Raw genomic sequence first — 22,046 nt, forward strand, 5'->3', positions numbered from 1 at the left:
CCTGACTGCCCAGGTCTTCCCCCTCAGGACTTAAGGCGCCCCCATGTCTCCCCAGTCTAGAGTCTGAGTTCAAATGAGGTGTACAGGCAGTGGCACCAGGCAGGCGCCGAGTCACAGAAATGGATGAGATGATCACATTGCAAACCTGGCCTACTAATGCCCCAGTGGTGTGGGTACTGCAGTCCTCTAGCAAGTGGCTGTGACAACCACACCAGAGGAGCTAGGGAGCTGACACTGAAGGAGAGGAGGCAATCCCAGGGTCAGCCTGAGGAGGCAGGAGGCAAAGAGAACTGGTGTCGGTGTCAGGGAGCCAAGGCAGACCTTGGACAGTGCCCAAGGTGGCACAGCCCTTGATGCATCTGCCATCTTAACCAGGGCCATTTCCTCCAACAGGCTGGTTACTCATGAAACAGTCTCTGCCCTAAAAGCACTGCAGCCACTCTTTTGGCCTGAGGTAGCTAAAGGTAAGAGGTAACCGTGTGCCCCTACTTTCTGGACACCCACTAGAAGGGATGTAGGCCCAGGAGGTAGTCAGAGAGCCAACGTGACCCTGGAGCAGAGATGGGGCTACTTGAAGGCCCCAGGAGGAAGGAGAAAAGAAATGGGAAAAGAGTGTTATGTCATGTTAAATATTTATTGTTTTCTGCAGACTGACCTTGGTGTAACTCTCAAGCCAGGAGGGGACTGGTTAGTGTTCAAGTTGCTGAGATCTTAGGTCAAAAAGCTACAGAAAAGAACTCACTTTGAGTGAAAAGAAAAAAAAAACATCAACCATTATGAGGCAGTCTCCCCTTGCCACACCAATTCGAAGAGTCGAGGCTTCACACCTCATAACATGGTGACAAGAGCTGAGTGAACCAGAAGGTTTTACTGGGAGAAGAAAAAAGCCCTGGGGGTGGGGCAGTGGAGGGAAAGAGAGGAATGACAAAACTGGAAAAATAATAAAGGTCATTTTGGAAGCCCAGGAGGAAGTGGTCCTGGGACACCTGAAGACATGGGAGATTCTGAAAGCCAAAGGGATTCAGCTTAACCTGATGAGGCAGGGTCCTGGGAATGAAGGGAGGGTGAGGCATGTCAAGGACCTGGGAGGCAAGGGAAGAACTGGAAGGGGGCCCCCAGGTGAAGAAGGGGATGGGATGGGGCACAGAAGTCCATGGAGAGGGCTGGCGGCTCCCAGGGTCTGGCGCATCAGAAGTTGGGCTTGTGCTTCTTGAGCTCCACCATGAGGTGGTGGATGTTGATGAGCTCGGCCCGGGCAGGCAGGGCTCGGAGCTGCGGCTGAGACAGCACCCGGTGGAAGCGATGATAGAGCTGGATCAGCTGGGTCAGCGCTCCCTGCTCAGAGAAAGTCACGGAGGGATGAGAGGTGGGGTGGTGCTAAGGATGATGATTAGGAGTCAGGTTAGGGCTCATCCAGAACTTTGGGCACAGCTGGTAGTTGAAGATCAAGGGTCATTTGTATGATTCTGAGCCCAGAGAAAAGAGGGGGTAAAATCAGTGATGGGGTGGGGTGGGAGTGGGGACTGGGAACTGCAGGTCACCTGGATGATACTGGTTCCATTTTTGAAGTTGGTGAAACTCCGCATTACATCCTGACTCAGAGACTCCACCGATGATTTCCAGGAACTACCAAAGCCACGGATTAGCTGAGTAACCCGGGCTGAGAGTAGGAGGAAAGAGATCATGGCTAAGTGATATGTGATCCCTCTAAGTCCTCCCCAAGGCATAGCCATCCTCACCATGCAAGCCCTCTTTCTTAGTGTCCTCCCAACCCACTCCTTCCTGCTCGACACCCTCCCCATGTAATCTGCATCCTTGAATTTTTCTTTTCCTTTCACCTTTCCACTGACCCCACCACAACCACCCCATCCTCAGACCTTCTTCCCCTCGAAGTCGTTCAGCTTGTCCACGCTCAATCAAAGCCTCAGCTTCCTTCACAAATGCCACCAGACCCCCAAAGGGGGGAGACAGCAATTCTTCAATGAATTCCTGTAGAAACATACACACATACAGAGTTGAGTTTACTGGTGTCGGCAGATTTTCCCCAATTCTGGCATCATGCCCAACTTGGTCCTTAGAAAACTCCCATAACAGAACAGCTAAACTCTGCAAAGGTCATATACTTTAAGACACTGCCAGTCTCACAAGAAGTAGGGGAAATCTCCAAGGATTACCCTCCTCAAAAAAAATTTTTTTTTTAATTACATTTGAAAAAAATTGAGCTGGGAGCAGAGGGCTGGAACCAGAGAAGTGGACAACTGGGAGAGGCAGGGCTACCAGAAGGCAAGTGGCCATGGCAACTCTGCTATCAGGAAGCTGAGCCTGATGCTAGCCTTGAGTGGGGATGCTGAGCCTGGTCTCTCACAAGAGCCTCAAAGAGGTGCCAATGTAGACCCAGGTGGATGGCATCTTTCAGCTATTGCAAAAGGAGAGGCAAATCTTCTCTGAAATCCCCTCGATCCCAATTTAGGCCCCTATGACTGCTTAAGACCAAGAAAAGAACTCAAAGATCACCAGTCACAGAAGAAAGCAAGCTACCACGAGAGTCAGCACAGACAATAAGCAATGGACTTAGACCTCCAAAGACTGCCAATGTTAGAACTGTCAGATACAGAGCAGCTAACATTCTGTAAAAACTGTTCAAAGAAGTTAAAGTTACAGACACAAACATGACCAATTAACAAGATTAGGAATGGAAAGGCTTGAAACAAAATGGAATATTAAAGAAATGATTTAAAAATTTTTTAAAAAGTCAACTGGCTAAATCTCAGATTAGAAATATCTGGAAGCATGATAGAGCAAATTGGAATTTATAATTAAAGAAATGACTCAGAATGCAGCACAGACAGATAAGGAGATGGAAATTTTTGAGACATTGATAAGTACAGAAATCTAATGGTCTACGCAGTGATCATTGATGCTACTGGCAAGAAGAGAGCCAAGAAGACATTATGTGCCCCTGATAGAAGTACACACCACTACCTCTCAAATAGCCTTGTAAAAAAAACCTAATTGGAACCTGATCAAGCCTTTCCATCGAATTACACATTTATGGGAAAAGAGGAACAGTTTAGGCATGCCACGTAATGCAGTCAGCAAAATCCAGACTGTACATCATTCTACATGACAAATGACTCAATTTCTTCCACAAATAAATTGCAGAGCGGGGCAGGGGGGTAAGATGGAAGGGAAATCTATAGATTAAAAAGAGACATGTGAAAAAAAAAAAAAGAGACGTGTATGGATGCATATGGATCCTGACTTGAACCACTGTTTATGAGATAACTGGGGATACCTGAATACTGGCTATTTTGAGAGTGGTTTTTTTCTTTTTTTGGCCGGACCACACGGCTGATCTCAGTTCCTCGACCAGGGATTGAACCTGGGCCACCATAGTGAAAGCGCCAAATCCTAACCACTAGACCACCAGGGAACTCCCTGAAAGTGATAATTTTTTTTAAGTGTGATAAAGTATTGTGGTTTTTAAAACACATCCTGATACAGATGAAGTGATAGGGATGTATAGAATTTAATTCAGGGACTTCCCTGGTAGTGCAGTGGTTAAGAATCTGCCTGCCAATGCAGGGGACATGGGTTCGATCCCTGGTCTGGGAAGATCCCACATGCCGTGAAGCAACTAAGCCCGTGCGCCACAACTACTGAGCCTGAGCGCCACAACTACTGAAGCCCGTGCGCCTAGAGCCCATGCTCAGCAACAAGAGAAGCCATCACAATGAGAAGCCCACACACCACAATGAAGAGTAGCCCCCGCTCACCACAATTACAGAAAGCCCACGCACAGCAACGAAGACCCAATGCAGACAAAAAAAAAACTTTTAAAATTCAAAATCACTGGGGGTGGGAAGGACGGGTAGGAGGAGGATGAACAGTGAGTGCTGATACAGATGAAACAAAACTGTCTGTGAGTTGTTACTGGTTGAAGATCTGTGATGGCCCCTGGGAGTTCATCATGTTATCCTCTATATAGCATGTACATTTGAAATTTCCCAAAACACAGAGTTAAAATGAAAAAGCAAACAAACAAGTAAAAAACAATGGAAGGGAGGAATTAAAATAGGAAAAGAAAAAAGAAAAAACACAAAAACAAAAAACCCAACCCAAATAGTAAGATCTGGTAAGGTGAAAATGAAACTTTTATTCCATTTAAAAATAAACTACTTCCACTTAAAAATAAAATCTTTTGTGGAATCTAATATGGCACAAATGAACCTGTCTACGAAACAGAAATAGAGCAGAAGCAAGAAAAACTACAATCCTGCAGCCTGTGGAACAAAAACCACATTCACAGAAAGACAGACAAGATGAAAAGGCACAGGGCTATGTACCAGATGAAGGAACAAGATAAAACCCCAGAAAAACAACTAAATAAAGTGGAGATAGGCAACCTTCCAGAACAAGAATTCAGAATAATGATAGTGAAGATGATCCAGGACCTCGGAAAAAGAATGGAGGCAAAGATAGAGAAGATGCAAGATATGTTTAACAAAGACCTAGAAGAATTACAGAACAAACAAACAGAGATGAACAATACAATAACTGAAATGAAAAATACACTAGAAGGAATCAATACCAGAATAACCGAGGCAGAAGAAGGATTAATGACCTGGAAGACAGAATGGTGGAATTCACTGCTGTGGAACAGAATAAAGAAAAAAGAATGAAAAGAAATGAAGACAGCCTAAGAGACCTCTGGGACAACATTAAACGCAACAGCATTCACATTATAGGGTTCCCAGAAGGAGAAGAGAGACAGAAAGGACCAGAGAAAATATTTGAAGAGATTATAGTCAAAAACTTCCTTAACATGGGAAAGGAAATAGACACCCAAGTCCAGGAAGTGCCGAGAGTCCCATACAGGATAAACCCAAGGAGAAACACGCCGACACACATAGTAATCAAATTGGCAAAAATTAAAGGCAAAGAAAAATTATTGAAAGCAGCAAGGGAAAAACGACAAACAACATATAATGGAACTCCCATAAGGTTAACAGCTGATTTCTCAGCAGAAATTCTACAAGCCAGAAGGAAGTGGCATGACATACTTAAAGTGATGAAAGGGAAGAACCTACAACCAAGATTACTCTACCCAGCAAGGATCTCATTCAGATTCGATGGAGAAATCAAAAGCTTTACAGACAAACAAAAGCTAAGAGAATTCAGCACCACCAAACCAGCTCTGCAACAAATGCTAAAGGAACTTCTCTAAGTGGGAGACACAAGAAAAGAAAAGGACCTACAAAAACAAACCGAAAACAATTCAGAAAATGGTAATAGGAACATACATATCGATAATTACCTTAAACATGAACGGATTAAATGCTCCAACCAAAAGATACAGGCTTGCTGAATGGATACAAAAACAAGACCCATATATATGCTGTCTACAAGAGACCCACTTCAGACCTAGGGACACATACAGACTAAAAGTGAGGAGATGGAAAAAGATATTCCATGCAAATGGAAATCAAAAGAAAGCTGGAGTAGCAATACTCATATCAGACAAAATAGACTTTAAATTAAAGATTGTGACAAGGGAGGACACTACATAATGATCAAGGGATCAATCCAAGAAGAAGGTATAACAATTATAAATATATATGCACCCAACATAGGAGCACCTCAATACATAAGGCAACTGCTAACAGCTATAAAAAAGGAAATCGACAGTAACACAATAATAGTGGGGGACTTTAACACCTCACTTACACCAATGGACAGATCATCCAAACAGAAAATTAATAAGGAAACACAAGCTTTAAATGACACAACAGACCAGATAGATTTAATTGATATTTATAGGACATTCCATCCAAAAACAGCAGATTACACTTTCTTTTCAAGTGTGCACGGAACATTCTCCAGGATAGATCACATCTGGGGTCACAAATCAAGCCTCAGTAAATTTAAGAAAATTGAAATCATATCAAGCATCTTTTCTGACCACAATGCTATGAGATTAGAAATCAATTACAGGGAAAAAAACGTAAAAAACAAAAACACATGGAGGCTAAACAATACGTTACTAAATAACCAAGAGATCACTGAAGAAATCAAAGAAGAAATCAAAAAATACCTAGAGACAATGAAAACACGACGATCCAAAACCTATGGGATGCAGCAAAAGCAGTTCTAAGAGGGAAGTTTATAGCAATACAATCCTACCTCAAGAAACAACAAACATCTCAAATAAACAATCTAACCTTACACCTAAAGGAACTAGAGAAAGAAGAACAAACAAAACCCAAAGTTAGTAGAAGGAAAGAAATCATAAAGATCAGAGCAGAAATAAATGAAATAGAAACAAAGAAAATAATAGCAAAGATCAATAAAACTAAAAGCTGGTTCTTTGAGAAGATAAACAAAATTGATAAACCAGTAGCCAGACTCATCAAGAAAATAAGGGAGAGGACTCAAATCAATAAAATTAGAAATGAAAAAGGAGAAGTTAAAACAGACACCACAGAAATACAGAGCATCCTAAGAGACTACTACAAGCAACTCTATGCCAGTAATATGGACAACCTGGAAGAAATGGACAAATTCTTAGAAAGGTATAACCTTCCACAACTGAACCAGGAAGAAATAGAAAATATGAACAGACCAATCACAAGTAATGAGATTGAAACTGTGATTAAAAATCTTCCAACAAAGAAAAGTCCAGGACCAGATGGCTTCACAGGTGAATTCTACCAAACATTTAGAGAAGAGCTAACACCCATCCTTCTCAAAGTCTTCCAAAAAATTGCAGAGGAAGGAAAACTCCCAAACTCATTCTATGAGGCCGCCATCACCCTGATAACAAAACCAGAAAAAGATACTACAAAAAAAGAAAATTACAGACCAATATCACTCATGAATATAGATGCAAAAACCCTCAACAAAATACTAGCAAACAGAATCCAACAACACATTAAAAGGATCATACACCATGATCAAGTGGGATTTATCCCAGGGATGCAAGGATTCTTCAATATATGCAAATCAATCAATGTGATACAACATATTAACAAATTGAAGAAGAAAAACCATATGATCATCTCAATAGATGCAGAAAAAGCTTTTGACAAAATTCAACACCCATTTATGATAAAAACTCTCCAGAAAGTGGGCATAGAGGGAACCTACCTCAACATAATAAAGGCCATATATGACAAACCCACAGCAAACATCATTCTCAATGGTGAAAAACTGAAAGCATTTCCTCTAAGATCAGGAATGAGACAAGGATGTCCACTCTCAGCACTATTATTCAACACAGTTTTGGAAGTCCTAGCCACGGTAATCAGAAAAGAAAAAGAAATAAAAGGAATACAAATTGGAAAAGAAGAAGTAAAACTGTCACTGTTTGCAGATGACATGATACTATACATTGAGAATTCTAAAGATGCCACCAGAAAACTACTAGAGCTAATCAATGAATTGGGTAAAGTTGCAGGATACAAAATTAATGCACAGAAATTTCTTGCATTCCTATACACTAATGATGAAAAGTATGAAAGAGAAATGAAGGAAACACTCCCATTTACTGTTGTAACAAAAAGAATAAAATACCTAGGAATAAACCTACCTAGGGAGACAAAAGACCTGTATGCAGAAAACTATAAAACACTGATGAAAGAAATTAAAGACGATACAAACAGATGGAGAGATATACCATGTTCTTGGATTGGAATAATCAATATTATGAAAATGTCTAAACTACCCAAAGTAATCTACAGATTCAATGCAATCCCTATCAAATTACCAATGGCATTTTTTACAGAACTAGAACAGAAAATCTTAAAATTTGTTTGGAGACACAAAAGACCCCGAATAGCCAAAGCAGTCTTGAAGGAAAAAAACAGAGCTGGAGGAATCAGACTCCTGACTGCAGACTATACTACAAAGCTACAGTAATCAAGACAATATGGCACTGGCACAAAAACAGAAATATAGATCAATGGAACAGGATAGAAAGCCCAGAGATAAACCCATGCACCTATGGTCAACTAATCTATGACAAAGGAGGCAAGGATATATAATGGAGAAAAGACAGCCTCTTCAATAAGTGTTGCTGGGAAAACTGGACAGCTACATGTAAAAGAATGAAATTAGAACACTCTCTAACACCATACACAAAAATAAACTCAAAATGGATTAAAGACCTAAATGTAAGGCCAGACACCATAAAACTCTTAGAGGAAAACATAGGCATAACACTCTAGGACATAAATCACAGCAAGATCCTTTTTGACCCACCTCCTAGAGAAATGGAAATAATAACAAAAATAAACAAATGGGACCTAATGAAACTTAAAAGCTTTTGCACAGCAAAGGAAACCATAAACAAGACAAAAAGACAACCCTCAGAATGGGAGAAAATATTTGCAAATGAAGCAACTGACAAAGGATTAATCTCCAAAATTTACAAGCAGCTCATGCAGCTCAATATCAAAAAAACAAACAACTCAATCCAAAAATGGGCAGAAGACCTAAACAGACATTTCTCCAAAGAAGATATACAGATTGCCAACAAACATATGAAAGAATGCTCAACGTCATTAATCATTAGAGAAATGAAAATCAAAACTACAATGAGATATCATCTCACACCAGTAAGAATGGCCACCATCAAAAAATCTACAAACAATAAATGCTGGAGAGGGTGTGGAGAAAAGGGAACCCTCTTGCACTGTTGGTGGGAATGTAAATTGATACAGCCACTATGGAGAACAGGATGGAGGTTCCTTAAAAAACTAAAAATAGAACTACCATACGACCCAGCAATCCCAATACTGGGCATATACCCTGAGAAAACCATAATTCAAAAAGAATCGTACCACAGTGTTCACTGCAGCTCTATTTACAATAGCCAGGACATGGAAGCAACCTAAGTGTCCATCGACAGATGGATGGATAAAGAAGCTGTGGCACATATATACAATGGGATATTACTCAGCCATAAAAAGAAACGAAATTGAGTTATTTGTAGTGAGGTGGATGGACCTAGAGTCTGTCATACAGAGTGAAGTAAGTCAGAAAGAGAAAAACAAATACCATATGCTAACACATATATATGGAATCTAAAAAAAAAAAAAAATGGTCATGAAGAACCTAGGGGCAGGACAGGAATAAAGACACAGACCTACTAAAGAATGGACTTGAGGACACAGGGAGGGGGAAGGGTAAGCTGGGACAAAGTGAGACAGTGGCATGGACATATATACACTACCAAATGTAAAACCGATAGCTAGTGGGAAGCAGCCGCATAGCACAGGGAGATCAGCTCGGTGCTTTGTGACCACCTAGAGTGGTGGGTTAGGGAGGATGGGAAGGAGGGAGATGCAAGAGGGAAGAGATATGGGGATATATGTATATGTATAGCTGATTCACTTTGTTATAAAGCAGAAACTAACACACCATTGTAAAGCAATTATACTCCAATAAAGATGTTAAAAAAAAAAAACTGCAGTGAAAAACTGATAAACTTATGAATTTCAAAACATCTGTCTCAACTACCGATAAGTAGACAAAAAAAAAATCAGTAAAGATATAGGTGATGTGAACAGCAGAATTAAAGAGCTTAATTTCCACACCTGACAATCAAAGAATACACAATCTTCTCAAACATACATGGCGGACTTCCCTGGTGGTCCAGTGGCTAAGATTCTGCACTCCCAATGCACGGGGCCCAGGTTCGATCCCTGGTCAGGGAACTAGATCCCACATGCCGCAACTAAGAGCCGCTGCAGCCAAATAAATAAATTTTTAAAAATTTTTAAATTTTAAAATTAAAAAATACCATGGAACATTTACAAAAGTTGATCGTGTCCTAGGCCAAAGCAAATATAAACAAATTTCAAGAAATTTTCAAATTTCAAATTTTCAGTACCAAAAGGCCACATTCTCCATCCACAATGCAATTTAGGCATTAATAACAAAAAGATAAATAAAAAAACTACTTTTGGAAATTTTAAAACACTCCTCTAAAAAATCTCATGGATTGAAAAAGAAATGATTGAAATATAAAAATTCTTAGAACTGAATAATAAAAATGCTACATATTCAAACCTACAGAACTCAATAAAAGCAGTACTTAGAGGGAATTTCATATTTTTTTTTTCCAATGGCAGTGCCACACTTTTTCAAACAAATTTATTTATTTATTTATTTATTTATGGCCGCGTTGGGTCTTCATTGCTGCGCGTGGGCTTTCTCTAGCTGCAGCGAGCAGGGGCTGCTCTTCGTTGTGGTGCGCGGGCTTCTGATTGCAGTGGCTTCTCTTGCTGCGGGGCACAGGCTCTAGGGCACACGCGGGCTTCAGGAGTTGTGGCGCGGGGGCTTAGTTGCTCCGCGGCATGTGGGATCTTCCCGGACCAGGGCTCGAACCCACGTCCCCTGCGTTGGCAGGCCGACTCTTACCCACTGCGCCACCAGGGAAGGCCAGGAATTTCATAGTTTTAAATCTTCCTGGATGTTTGTGCTGGCAATTTCTAAGATACTTACAAGGAAGAGATCATTTCAATCTCAAACTCTTTCAGAATAAAAAGAATGAAGAAATACTTCCTTCCCACCTTCTTCTACAAATCCAGTATGACTTTGGTACCAAAACCACACAAGTACAGTACAAGAAAAGAACATCACAGGCCAATCTCGCTTCTGCACAGAGAAACAAAAATTCCAAATGAATTAGACCAAATCCAGAATGGTTTAACATTCTAAAATCTACAAATGTAATATACCACACAGTAGTTTTTTTTTTTTAATTGAAGTATAGTTGATTTACAACATTGTGATACTTTCAGGTGTATAGCAAAGTGATTCAGATATAGATATATATACATATAGTTATATACATTCTTTTTCAGATTCTTGTCCATTATAGGTTATTACAAGATATTGAATATAGTTCTCTGTGCTATACAGTAGGTCCTTGTTGTTTATTTTATATATAGTTGTGTGTATCTGTTGATCCCAAAGTCCTAATTTATCCCACCCATGACATAATAGATTTTTTAAAAATTAAATATATGACTACTTCAATGTATGCAGAAAAAGCACACATTCTTGATTAAAAATAATACCTATTCATGATTTTTTAAAAATTAATAACTCTTGGGCTTCCCTGGTGGCGCAGTGGTTGAGAGTCTGCCTGCCGATGCGGGGGACGCGGGTTCGAGCCCTGGTCTGGGAGGATCCCACATGCCGCGGAGCAACTCGGCCCGTGAGCCACAATTACTGAGCCTGCGCGTCTGGAGCCTGTGCTCGGCAACGAGAGGCCGCGATAGTGAGAGGCCCGCGCACCGCGATGAAGAGTGGCCCCCGCTTGCCACAACTGGAGAAAGCCCTCGCACAGAAACGAAGACCCAACACAGCCATACCATACATACATACATACATACATAAATATAAAAAAGAATGTAAGCAGACAAGAATAGCATTAAAAAATAAAAAATAATTTAAAAAAATAAAAATAAAAAATTAATAACTCTTGGCATACTAGGGATCGAAAGGAATTTTCTTCACCTGATAAAGGATATGTATAAAAAACCTACAACAGTACTCTTAATGCGGAAATGATGAAAGCACTCCTTTTAAAATTAGGAAGAGATAAGCGTTCTCACTATCACCACTTCTATTCAACCATTCAGCTTTGTACTGGAGGTACTAGCCAATGCAGTAAGAGAACAAAGACATAGAGAAATTAAATACATAGGGATCAGAAAAGAAGAAATAAAACTGTCACAATTCAGAGATGATGAACGCCTACAAAGAAACACACACACACCTCCAAAAATATTATTAGAAATAATTTAGGGGACTTCCCTGCTGGCGAAGTGGTTAAGAATCCGCCTGCCAATGTAGGGGATACGGGTTCGATCCCTCGTCCAGTAAGATCCCACATGCCGCGGAGCAACTAAGCTCATGAGCCACAACTATTGAGCCCGAGTGCCACAACTACTGAAGCCCGCGCGACTAGAGCCCGTGCTCCACAACAAGAGAAGCCACCGCAGTGAGAAGCCCGCGCACCACAACGAAGAGTAGCCCCTGCTCGCCGCAACCAGAGAAAGCCTGCGGAAGCCTCCACGCGGCGATGAAGACCCAGCACAGCCAAATATATATAAATAAATTTTAAAAAATAAAAATAAAGTTAAAATGATACTTTTAAAAAAAAGAAAGAATTTAGGAAGGTGGCTGGCTATATAATCCATGTACAAAAATCAACAGCATTTCTATACACCACTTCAAACAAGTAAATTTCTTTTTTAAAAGACAATATTTAAGGAGCAACAGTTTATTTAAAGGACAAATCCTAAAAGAATAAAGTCCAAACAATTAGAGAGAAAAAAAAATGTAGTTATTATTTCTAGTAATTCCTAGTATTATTCTTAGTAATTATCCCTAAATAAATGTAGATTTATTTCTAGTAGGAAAAACTACAATAAAAACTCCTAGCACACGAGTGATTAAAAGGAATTTTCTTAACCTGATAAAGGGCTTCTACAGAAAAACCTACATCTACATTACTCTTAATGAGAAAATGATAAAAGCATTTCTTTTAAACTCAGGAACAGGATATTATTCAACTATTACACTCTGTCATAGAGGTCCTGGCCAGAAGAGTAAAAGATCAAAGACATAAGAAATAAAAGGTAAAGAATTAGGAAGGATTTATGTATTCCTAGTAGGACTAAAGCTACATATTACACCTACCTAGGAACAATTCTAACAAAAGATTTGCAATATCTTTGTGCTGAAAATTATAAAAGTTTATCAAAAGACATTAAAGAATATATTTAAAAATGTAGAGAGGGGCCATGTTGATGGGAAGTTTCAATATCAAAAAGTATCAATTCTTCTAAACTGATCAATGCAACGACATTCAAAATCATTAATGAGCTTTTTTTATGTGAAAACTTATAAGCCGATCATAAAATTTACATGAAAAATCAAAAGGCCAATAATACTCAAGATAATGATGAAAAAGAAGGTAGGAGAGGGAATTCCCTGGCCGTCCAGTGGTTAGGACTCCGCACTTCCATTGCAGGTGGCATGGGTTCGATCCCTGGTTGCGGAACTAAGATTCCACAAGCTGCATGGTGCGGCCAAAAACAAAACAAAACAAAACAAACAAAAAAGAAGGTAGGAGAATTTGTCCTAAAAGCATAATAATTAAAACTGTTTTGCAGGGTAGACAAATTGATCAATGGAATAGACTAGAGGCAAGAGGCACATGTTTGTGGAGTTTTGCTGTGTGACAGAGACGGGACTACAGATCAGATGGGGAAAGAAAGGGACTTCCTATAAATGGTTCTAGGCCAATCATTTTTCCAAATAGAAAATAATTAGTTTCCTACCTCACATCATACACAAAAATCAATTGTAGGTAAATTTAGGGCTTAAAAGTAAAAAGCAAAATTCTACAATATTAAGAAGAAAATACAGTATAATATTTTTATGACTTTGGGATAATTAGGGATTTCTTAAACAAAACACAAAAATAAAGATTATTAAATTCATCAAGTTACGATTAGAAATTTCTGTTCATCATAAGACAACATAAAAAAAAGTAAAAAGGGGGGACTTCCCTGGTGGTCCAGTGGTTAAGAATCCACCTTCCAATGCAGGGGATGGGGGTTCAATCCCTGGTCAGGGAATTAAGATCCCACATGCGGTGGGGCAGCTAAGCCCACGTGCGCCGGAACTAAGACCCAATGCAGCCAAATAAATAAATAAATGAATATTAAAAAAAATAAGAAGAAGAAAAAAAAGTAAAAAGGGGAATTCCCTGGCAGTCCAGAGGTTAGGACTCCGCACTTTCACTGCCGAGGGCCTGGGTTTGATCCCTGGTCAGGGAACTAAGATCCCACAAGCCTCACAGAGAGGGCAAAAAAATTTCTTTAAATAAAATTAAATTAAAAAAAAAAGTTAAAGGATAAAACACCTCCTGAAAGGTATCTGCAACCTATACAATCAACAAAAGATTAATAGAACTTTTGTATTAAGTTTTTTTGTATTAAGAACTCTTGTATTATTATATTATATTATTTTTTGTATTAAGAACTTTTGTATTAAGTCTTTTGTATTAAGAACTCTTATAAATCAATAAGAAAAACACAAACAGCCCAAGTTTTAAAAGGTCAAATGCTATGACAGACATTTTACAGAAAAGAAAAATTTGTATGGTTACTTAACATTTGAAATGATGCTCAATCTCATTAGTAACCAGGAAAATGCAAATCAAGATCCCAGTGAGACACCCACCAGAAAGGCAAAGATAGTATGATCTATCATATGTTGGAGAAAATATGACTCAATGAAAATTCTTATACATTTCAGGTAAGGAATAAACTGGTCCCATCACTTAGGAAAACAATTTGGCATTGTCTCATAAAGTTGAATACTAGCATTCTCTAGATGCAGCAAGCCTACTCCTACTTCCAAGAGAGATTTTTGATAAAACTTTTGATGTATCTATGTGTGCTAAAAGACATAATTGTTCATAAAACAATGCTCACAGGAGCAAGAAACTGGAAATAATCCAAATGTCCTCTGTTATATTCACACAATGTAACATTATATTGCAGTGAAAAAGAATGAGCTACAGCCATATGTCATAACAGGACGATACTAGAAATATTATGCATGAAATAATCCTGTGACTCTTGCTTTTATGGCACTCAAACCCAAAACCAAATAGTTACTGTTTTGGCATACCTATAGCTCTATTTTTTTTTTACTTTTTTTTTTGGCCACACCATGCGGTATGTGGAATCTTAGTTCCCCAACCAGGGATCAAACCCGCGCCCCCTGCAGTGGAAGCGCAGAGTCCTAACCACTGGACCACCAGGGAAGTCCCTATAGCTGTATTTCTAAAAGCCAGGGCGTGATAAAGACAACATTTAGGTCAAGAGGTGCCTCTATGTGAGATGCAGGGTGATGCGGTGGGGTTTATTGCCAAGGTGTGTGGTAGGTTCATGGATGTCTATATCATTAAAAAAATACAAAAGAAAATAAAATAGACCAATAATGACAGCATGTTGTGAACCAAGAGTTATAACAATTCCAATTCTGTGTATCTGGAGTCTGCTAACGGCCCCTACACACACACACACACACACACACACACACACACACACACAATCTGAACTAAACAGCACATGGGACTATCCCTTTCCTCTTCCCCACACCCCTACCTGTGTACGAGCATTGAGCAGCTGTTGGAAACTTTCAACCTCTTTGCTGTCATCCGCAGCCCGCTCCTAAGGGAAGACAAAGGGAAATCTCAAGTTTGGGGAGAAGCTGCCCTTCACGTCAGAATATCCCCTTCTCCCCACATTTACTGTACGTAGCCAGATGCTGTGCCAGTCTGCAAGAATAAAACACCAAACAAAGCCAGCATAATCTTTGCCCCCGTGGAGGTAACGGAGCAGTGGGGGGAACCCGAATTCTCCGGGGAGGGAGACAAGGAGAAAGGGCTTCAGGTACCATCAGCACCCCCAGCATCATGTCGTAGTTGTTGATCAGAAACACAAGCTGCTCCTTCCTTGAGGAGAACTCGGCTGCCACTCGGAGGACAAAATTCTCCACCTCCACCTGAAAAAAAAATGAAAGGAGGAGGTGACAGGAGCAGGCAAGGGCCCCCACCTCACACTCCAGCCCCCTGCAGCAGCCCTGTGGCTCGGAAACCTCTCCCAGCCGCCCCTCACCTGTAGCTGGCCCAGCAGCTGCATCGTCCGTTCATTGGGAATCGTCTGATTGATGCTGACAAGAGCAGAGGAGAACTCTGCATAGCGGCGTGTGATCTGGGAGAAAGAAGGTGGGAAGAAAAATCACGCCAACCCCCTGGCCCAACCCATGAAACCCCCAACTCCCTTGAAGCTGGCCAACCGGTCTCTGGGTGACTCCCACCTCCAATCCCTCCCACCACAGTGCCCAGCCCACCCTGAGTCTGACCACACTCCCAGACTGCCCCTCACACAGCGTGGCTAGCTGTCCAGCCAGGCTCATGGACACAACCGTGAACCTGGGTGATCCCTGCAGCGAGGCTTCAAGCCCTGCCTTTCAACAGCCCGTTACCCCTGCCCGCCCTCACGTAGTGAGGCCGAGTGTCCAGCCCCCCGAGGCGCTGAGGGTCAGTGCTGCGGACACTCTGGACGTTCATCTCCAGGATCAGTTCAAACCGTGGCCACAGCAAGGCAAGCACTTGTTCCCAGTACCTGTGGGCTTGATCAGAATGAGAGATCTGGCAAGGAACGTCAGGGGTGGGGGCCAGGGGGAGGGTGTGTGTGCGGAAACCCTGAGCGATGAGTGATGGTTGGTGGAGGCTGGAGTGGGTGTGAAAGGTGAGTCTGGAAGCAGCAATACTGCCTCTAGACAGACAAATGGGAACAGGGTCAATGGTTCAGGTCAGGAGGAGCCCACGGGTCAGGGCAGGCTGGTGCAAGACTAAAGATTTCAAGGCCAGTGGGACATCAAGGACCAGAACTCAGCGACCTGTCCAGGGCAGGAACATCCCTCTTGGCTGCAATGTTGCGGAATCGGAGGACAATATGGATACAGAGAAAAACAGCAATGGCATCGTAGCAGTCAGTGAGGTAAGACTCCAGGTGTTTCTGTGATTTAGGAACAGGCAGGGGATTGGAAGAGAGTATCTGTTACTTTGCTTTTCCCAGTGGCCATGGACAGATGCTTGTGCTCCCCTGGGGACCTGGCACTGGGGAGGGGATCTAAGTGGGAAATGCTCCATCCCTGCCCACTGGCCACTCGGGTGGTCCTGCTGCCTTGCTCCCCAGATCTAAAATCACAAGCCCATCATAGCAGAATTCAGGGCTGAACACCAAGGTTTAGGGGCCCCTGAGTTTTCAGGTGCTGTCACCTGTGTGTCCCCAAGAGCCTCCGGCACCCCAAGCTTTGATGGTTTCATGGGGAGTCACACAGCGAGGACGTGGCTCATGCATTTTAGAATGAGGGGATCCTGGTTTCAGTAACCCCAGGGCTGTGACCTCACTGTGGTGCTGACGAAAACTGGGGACAGAGTTCTAAGAGCCCGGGAGCGAGGGAGCCTACCAGGGTCATGCTGAGCGTGCGGCCCATGACGGCGTGGAAGAGGTCCTGTGCAGCCGAGCCAGACACCACGAAGAATTCACAGATGAAAAGGTATTCACGGCAGGAGTTGTCGAGGAGGGCGTAGTGCTGGCTGCGGAAGAGGGCCTCAAAAGGATACTAGGATGGAAGGGGTAAGAAGAGAGACAGACGGGATGGACCCCAGTACCAGCAGTCCGTGGACACAGCTGGGAAATCAGCAAACCTGGGTAATGGGAGCTCAGGAGACCCTCCCCATCTACCCCTAGTCCAGGCTGCGAAAGAGCATCCTGAACGGGTACTGAAGAGGTAGGGGGAGGGGGGGCATGAGAAGAGGCTGCCCCCACCTGCTGTTGCTGCTCCCATATCCTCCTCCACACCTGCCTCGTGACATATCACCCACCTCTTCCCTCTGTACACCCTAAGTCAATGGTCCCAACCCTCTTATCACAGAACACTGGGGTGACAGGAGAAGGAGACTCCCACGGGGGCCTGCAGTAGGGGAAGCTTTGCCCTGAGGTCTGTACTCGGAGTTCTCCCACCCCCCGCCACCCCGTCGGCTAAGGCTTGCTCCTCCTCCTACCCTCTGTTCTCCCCGCTGGGCCGTGTGGGGCACAAGGATGGGGGCTTCCAGTTCAGTGGGGGAGATGACAGAGCCCCGGGTCCCCAGGGTGAAGATGGTGTTCCTGCTGCGGAGGGATGGCTTTGAGAAGAATCGTGGAGAGTCAGAATCAAGGAAAACAGTCAGATCACAACTGTGATGGAAGGTCAAAGACTCAGGACCTCCAGGGGCACCCAGCAGCCAGACACAGCCCCAGGGTCCCTCTTTCCCAGTTCTGGGGCCCCACTTCACCTCACATCGGTGAATGGACTCTAAGGAGCCTCTACACCCCCTGACATCATATGCAAAACTCTGTGTCAAGATGATTTGTGCATTTTTCTGGGGAGGGAGGCCACAGCCTTGATCACATTCTCAAAGGTTTTGGTCCCACAGAAAAAGGTAAGCAGCAGTGCCTTGGAGGCTGGAGCCAGAAGCCCCCTCGCTCTCCAGACCCAGCATGAGGGCCCCTCAGCTCCAGGATATCTTTCTTGGCTGTATCTTCCACGCCCATTAGATCATCCTTCTCAGCGACTTCCTCATACTAGAGAAAAGAGCAGAGAGAACTGTGAACCACTGCTTCCCCCAAAAAATGTCTTTTTATACTGTCCCCCATTGCCCCGTAGCTGCCCCTCCCCGCAGCCAAGGGGCCCAGGACTGCCTCTCCCTCCGTGGCCTCACCTGCACCTTCATGAGCCGCCCCAGGTAAGAGCGGTAGTAGGACAGGTAGATCTTGCTCAGCGTCTCCACGTACTCGTCCCTGATCTCCTTTGCGGTGGCCCGTTCGTTGCCCAGCAGGAACTGATAGAAAAACCTGGAGGAGCCAGGGACCAGTCCGTCTCCCTGACGGCCCAAGATGCCCGGCGTCATGCTGGGCTGCTCAAGAGCTCCGAGGCCACCCCCAGCCCTTCCTTTGGGCGACAACCTGTACTTCAGCAGGGCCGTCTGGGGGATCTGATAGTTGGTCATTGGTTTTCTGAAGGAATAGATCTTCTGAAGGATGAACTCTCGGATCTTCGTCACTGCCTAGACACGGGGGACCAAACACAGGGCATGAAGCTGCAACCTTCTCACTGTTTGGGAATTACTGAGGGAAGGAAAAAATGTTGGATATGGGAGGAGGAAGAGTAGAGAATACCTCTTTGATATTTCTTAAGACTTTCAGGGGAACCCAGAGATGTGAGAATGAGCTCTGACAGGTAAAGGCAAGGTGAAGTTCTTGGGCACAGGCTACAATGAGCTTTGCCAGGGCAATTCAGGGTGGACTTCTCAGGGAGGCTGGTTTGAGTAGTCTCTAGGGTATCCACCCCCCTCCCCACCTTGATCCGGAGCCGGTCAAGCACGCCTCGGACGTCTGCGCAGGCCGCTGTGCCCCTAGCCTCCTGCTCTCGGACTGCAGCTGCCTTGGCATCCAGCTCCTGCAGCTGCTCCAGGAACCGGGGCTCTGTGACTGGTGCCTCCAGAATTGCCCTGGGGAGCAAGGAGGGGTGGGATGGGTGCGGAGGGAGACCCAGACACCCCTAGACTCTAAACCATACCCCTGGCATCCAGCCTCTGTCTCCTCTCCCTTCTTACACTGCATCATAGAGTCAGGACACACGTACAAAGTTTTCTGTTCCTAGACACACACACCTCCACCACCCACGTAAGCCTTGGACCCCCTTCTCTACGCCCGACCCTGGATGATTCATAATCTTTGATGCCTAAAGCCTGCATCAAGGTTAGGAAGAGCTGTCAACCCACTCATCAGTTTCTGGAAGTGACGTGATGGAGACCCATGTGGTAAGTAGGGTAGGTCGCTCCAGCCCATCTACTTGGTATAAACATTATGCCCCTTCAAACTGGTGACTCACGTGACCAGAGCAGAGGGCACCACCAGACCATCGACAAGCTCCCCGAGTTTCCCCCGGACAGCCTGGCGGTTTCGAAGCCGAATGTTCATGGCTCCTGACTGCTCCTGCAGTGTCCGGATCTCAGAGCTGATGGAGCTGAGATCACTCTGAAAAGCTCCCAACATCTGCTCCATGCGCTGGGGGAAGGTGGAAGTGTTACTGAATGGCCATAGGGTTGGTAAGGGACGAGTGGGCCACCCAAGTTTCTTGGTAAAATCTCCAGTATCTATCAGTCCATGAGGGTAGTGGGTGATAAGGGAAGAGGTACCTGAAAGGTCACTGGCAAATAACATTAGTCATAGGAGCAACAACAAAAAAGGCTGCTGAGGTCATCCTGAAAGTGATTCTAATTGTCCCCGCCTGAGGCTGATGACGTAAAGAAAGGTCCCAGAGACCATGATCTGGGCTCAGGATTATGAGGGTTACTAACCTCAAGGACAGCATCACAGGCTGTGATCTGGTTGTGCAGAGATGCTATGTTCTCACTCTCTTGGATATCTGACTCACAAAAAGTCAAGGGGCCTCACTGTGGAGATGGAGATCCTCAGACCCGCAGGACCCCTCCAATTTCTCCCGGAGGTGACATAAACCTCAGAGAGAAGATGGCAGCCCCAGCTGGGCTGTCAGCACCATGCCCCCCAAAATGCCCATTTTAATAATACCACCCTTTTTCTCTGCTGGAGGATACAATCCCGAATGGACTTCTGCTCAATCTGCTGTAGCTCCAGCTCAACCTGCTTTGAATAGTGACGGAGATCCACACCCTGGGAGGACAGAAACGTGACAGGTCAGGAGGGAGTCAGTGAAGGGATGCTGGAACAGAGTCAATGAAGGACTAGAGAATAAGACACCAAGGTGATATTAGAAGAGCAAGAGATTGTTTTCTTCTTCTTTTCTTTGAGGGGAGGGTAAGTGGAGGGACAGATTAGAATAGTGGAAAACCTCACCGTTTTAAGAGCTTCCTTTACTAACTCATCCTCCAGATTCGCCTGAATGTGAACTGCAAATAGAAGTTCATCGTAAGGGTCCATCCAGCTCCTCCACAGCTCCATCCCCACATTGAACATCTGCACACTAACCCCTGCCTTAGTACTTCCAGCCCCCATGCCTCTCAGGTTATAGGAACTGCATGCCCCCGCCCCCGTGCCATCACTTACCATCCACTTCATCCAGGATGAATTCATCAGAGGTGATGTCCAACTCTCCAAGCTGCAATGGCTCCTGAAGACCCGGACCACCCTCCTGGAGAGGGACAGGTTAATGGGAAAGCAAGGGGGAGAACAAAATATAATGGGATAATCACCAACCCTTCAAGTGGGGGAGAAGGACTTTCACTGGGGAGCCATAAGTAAATACTGAGTCCAAAAATTCCAAAAGTCTCATATTGTCTCAGTCTTACTGATTGGGGCTGATGAGTAGGGAATATGACCAGGAGACAGGCAACCCAGAAAGGGCGGAGGTGACCAAATGAGGAAAATTAGGAGATGCAGAGGACAGAGCAGAACCTGCAGTTGAATTTAGGATCTCTACACTCCTGCTATCTTAGGTGTTCTATCACCATCCCTCTGGGGAGCCCCAGCCTTTCTAGAAATGTCAGCTAACCTATAGTGTTTACCTACATGCCAGGTGCCATCTTATTTGTATTCATTTGCCTAATCCTAACCGACAACCTATACAGGAGGTCTTATTTTCTTCATCATAGGTGTGGAAAGTGATGGCACAGAGGGACTAGTTAACTTGCCCAAAGACACACAGAGTGTAAGTGGCAGAGATGGAATTAGAACCCAAGCAATCTAACTCCAGAGGCCATGTTCCTAGCTGTTACTCTACACTGCTTCTCTATTCTGCCCAAACATCTGGAGATTAACTGAAATTGTGGCCCCAGAACCTGAGTCTCGGCCATTCTGGTCCCCGCTCAGGTTCAGGTCCGATTCCAGGAAGGTGTATGGAGAGCCAAAGCGGGTAGCATCACCGGTAGCAGCCGAGCTCCCAACCTTGTGCCTACACCCAGCCCAGGCCTTTCTGACGTGAGGAGATGGGACGAGACTCTGGAGGAGAAACAGCCCTGCGTTCTCACCAGCGGGCCTTCCTCCTCCTCCATATCTGAGGCTCCGGCCCGCAACACCAGCTCCCGGGCGGCTGCAGCCATGGTCGCAGCGGCGGCCATTCCGCGCAGCCTCACTTCCGGCAGCTGTCAGGCGAGTCCGTTCCCCGGAGTGGAACTACAAGTCCTGGAGTGTCTTGCACGGCGCGAAATCGCTCCCAGATATTTGAGTTAAATTGTTTGCCTCCAGCCTTTCCCTTTCAGCTCTAACCGCTTCACCCAGGTGCAAATGGGAATTGGAAGTCAAGCACGATCTCAATCCGGAACGTTCGTTGCTCTCACACCCAAGAACTTTACGAACACGTAAAGATAAACCGCACCGGAACTCTTGACGCCCAACTCAGACTCTCGCACAGTTTCCGGAAGC

General features: G+C 44.1%; 1 protein-coding gene across 4 annotated transcripts; it reads right to left on the bottom strand.

Moving 5' to 3' along the window:
- Positions 1-615: 615 nt before the first annotated feature.
- Positions 616-22,020, bottom strand: VPS52 (VPS52 subunit of GARP complex). 4 transcript variants are annotated; one of them, XM_082347189.1, is made up of 20 exons: positions 21,653-22,020; positions 20,733-20,817; positions 20,523-20,575; positions 20,264-20,339; positions 20,006-20,077; positions 19,537-19,712; positions 19,003-19,153; positions 18,609-18,709; positions 18,365-18,497; positions 18,170-18,227; positions 17,669-17,802; positions 17,071-17,226; positions 16,498-16,616; positions 16,097-16,220; positions 15,711-15,806; positions 15,490-15,597; positions 15,198-15,263; positions 1,878-1,989; positions 1,542-1,660; positions 616-1,377 (listed from the first exon to the last, which is right to left on the bottom strand). In XM_082347189.1, exons 6-20 carry the CDS (start codon positions 19,707-19,709, stop codon positions 1,189-1,191), a joined length of 1,839 nt encoding a protein of 612 aa, XP_082203315.1. In that variant the 5' UTR covers positions 19,710-19,712; positions 20,006-20,077; positions 20,264-20,339; positions 20,523-20,575; positions 20,733-20,817; positions 21,653-22,020; the 3' UTR covers positions 616-1,188. The 4 variants fall into 4 exon arrangements, with proteins under 4 accessions (XP_082203315.1, XP_082203313.1, XP_082203312.1 ...); XM_082347187.1 differs by having other exon boundaries at positions 616-1,335; positions 20,006-20,073; positions 21,653-22,016; XM_082347186.1 differs by having other exon boundaries at positions 20,006-20,073; positions 21,653-21,969.
- Between the last annotated feature and the right edge of the window lie 26 nt (positions 22,021-22,046).

The sequence above is a fragment of the Balaenoptera borealis genome, assembly GCF_965194805.1.
Source record: "Balaenoptera borealis genome assembly, chromosome: 12".
Taxonomy (NCBI): Eukaryota; Metazoa; Chordata; class Mammalia; order Artiodactyla; family Balaenopteridae; genus Balaenoptera; species Balaenoptera borealis.

Coding starts and splice junctions, on each gene's coding strand:
- VPS52 (XM_082347186.1), bottom strand. CDS start 21,742: ATGGCCGCCGCTGCGACCATGGCTGCAGCCGCCCGGGAGCTGGTGTTG. Junction 20,576..20,732: donor CATCCTGGATGAAGTGGATG/GTAAGTGATGGC, acceptor TTCTATTTGCAG/TTCACATTCAGGCGAATCTG. Junction 15,807..16,096: donor TGGACACTCGGCCTCACTAC/GTGAGGGCGGGC, acceptor TCTTTCTCCCAG/ATCACACGCCGCTATGCAGA.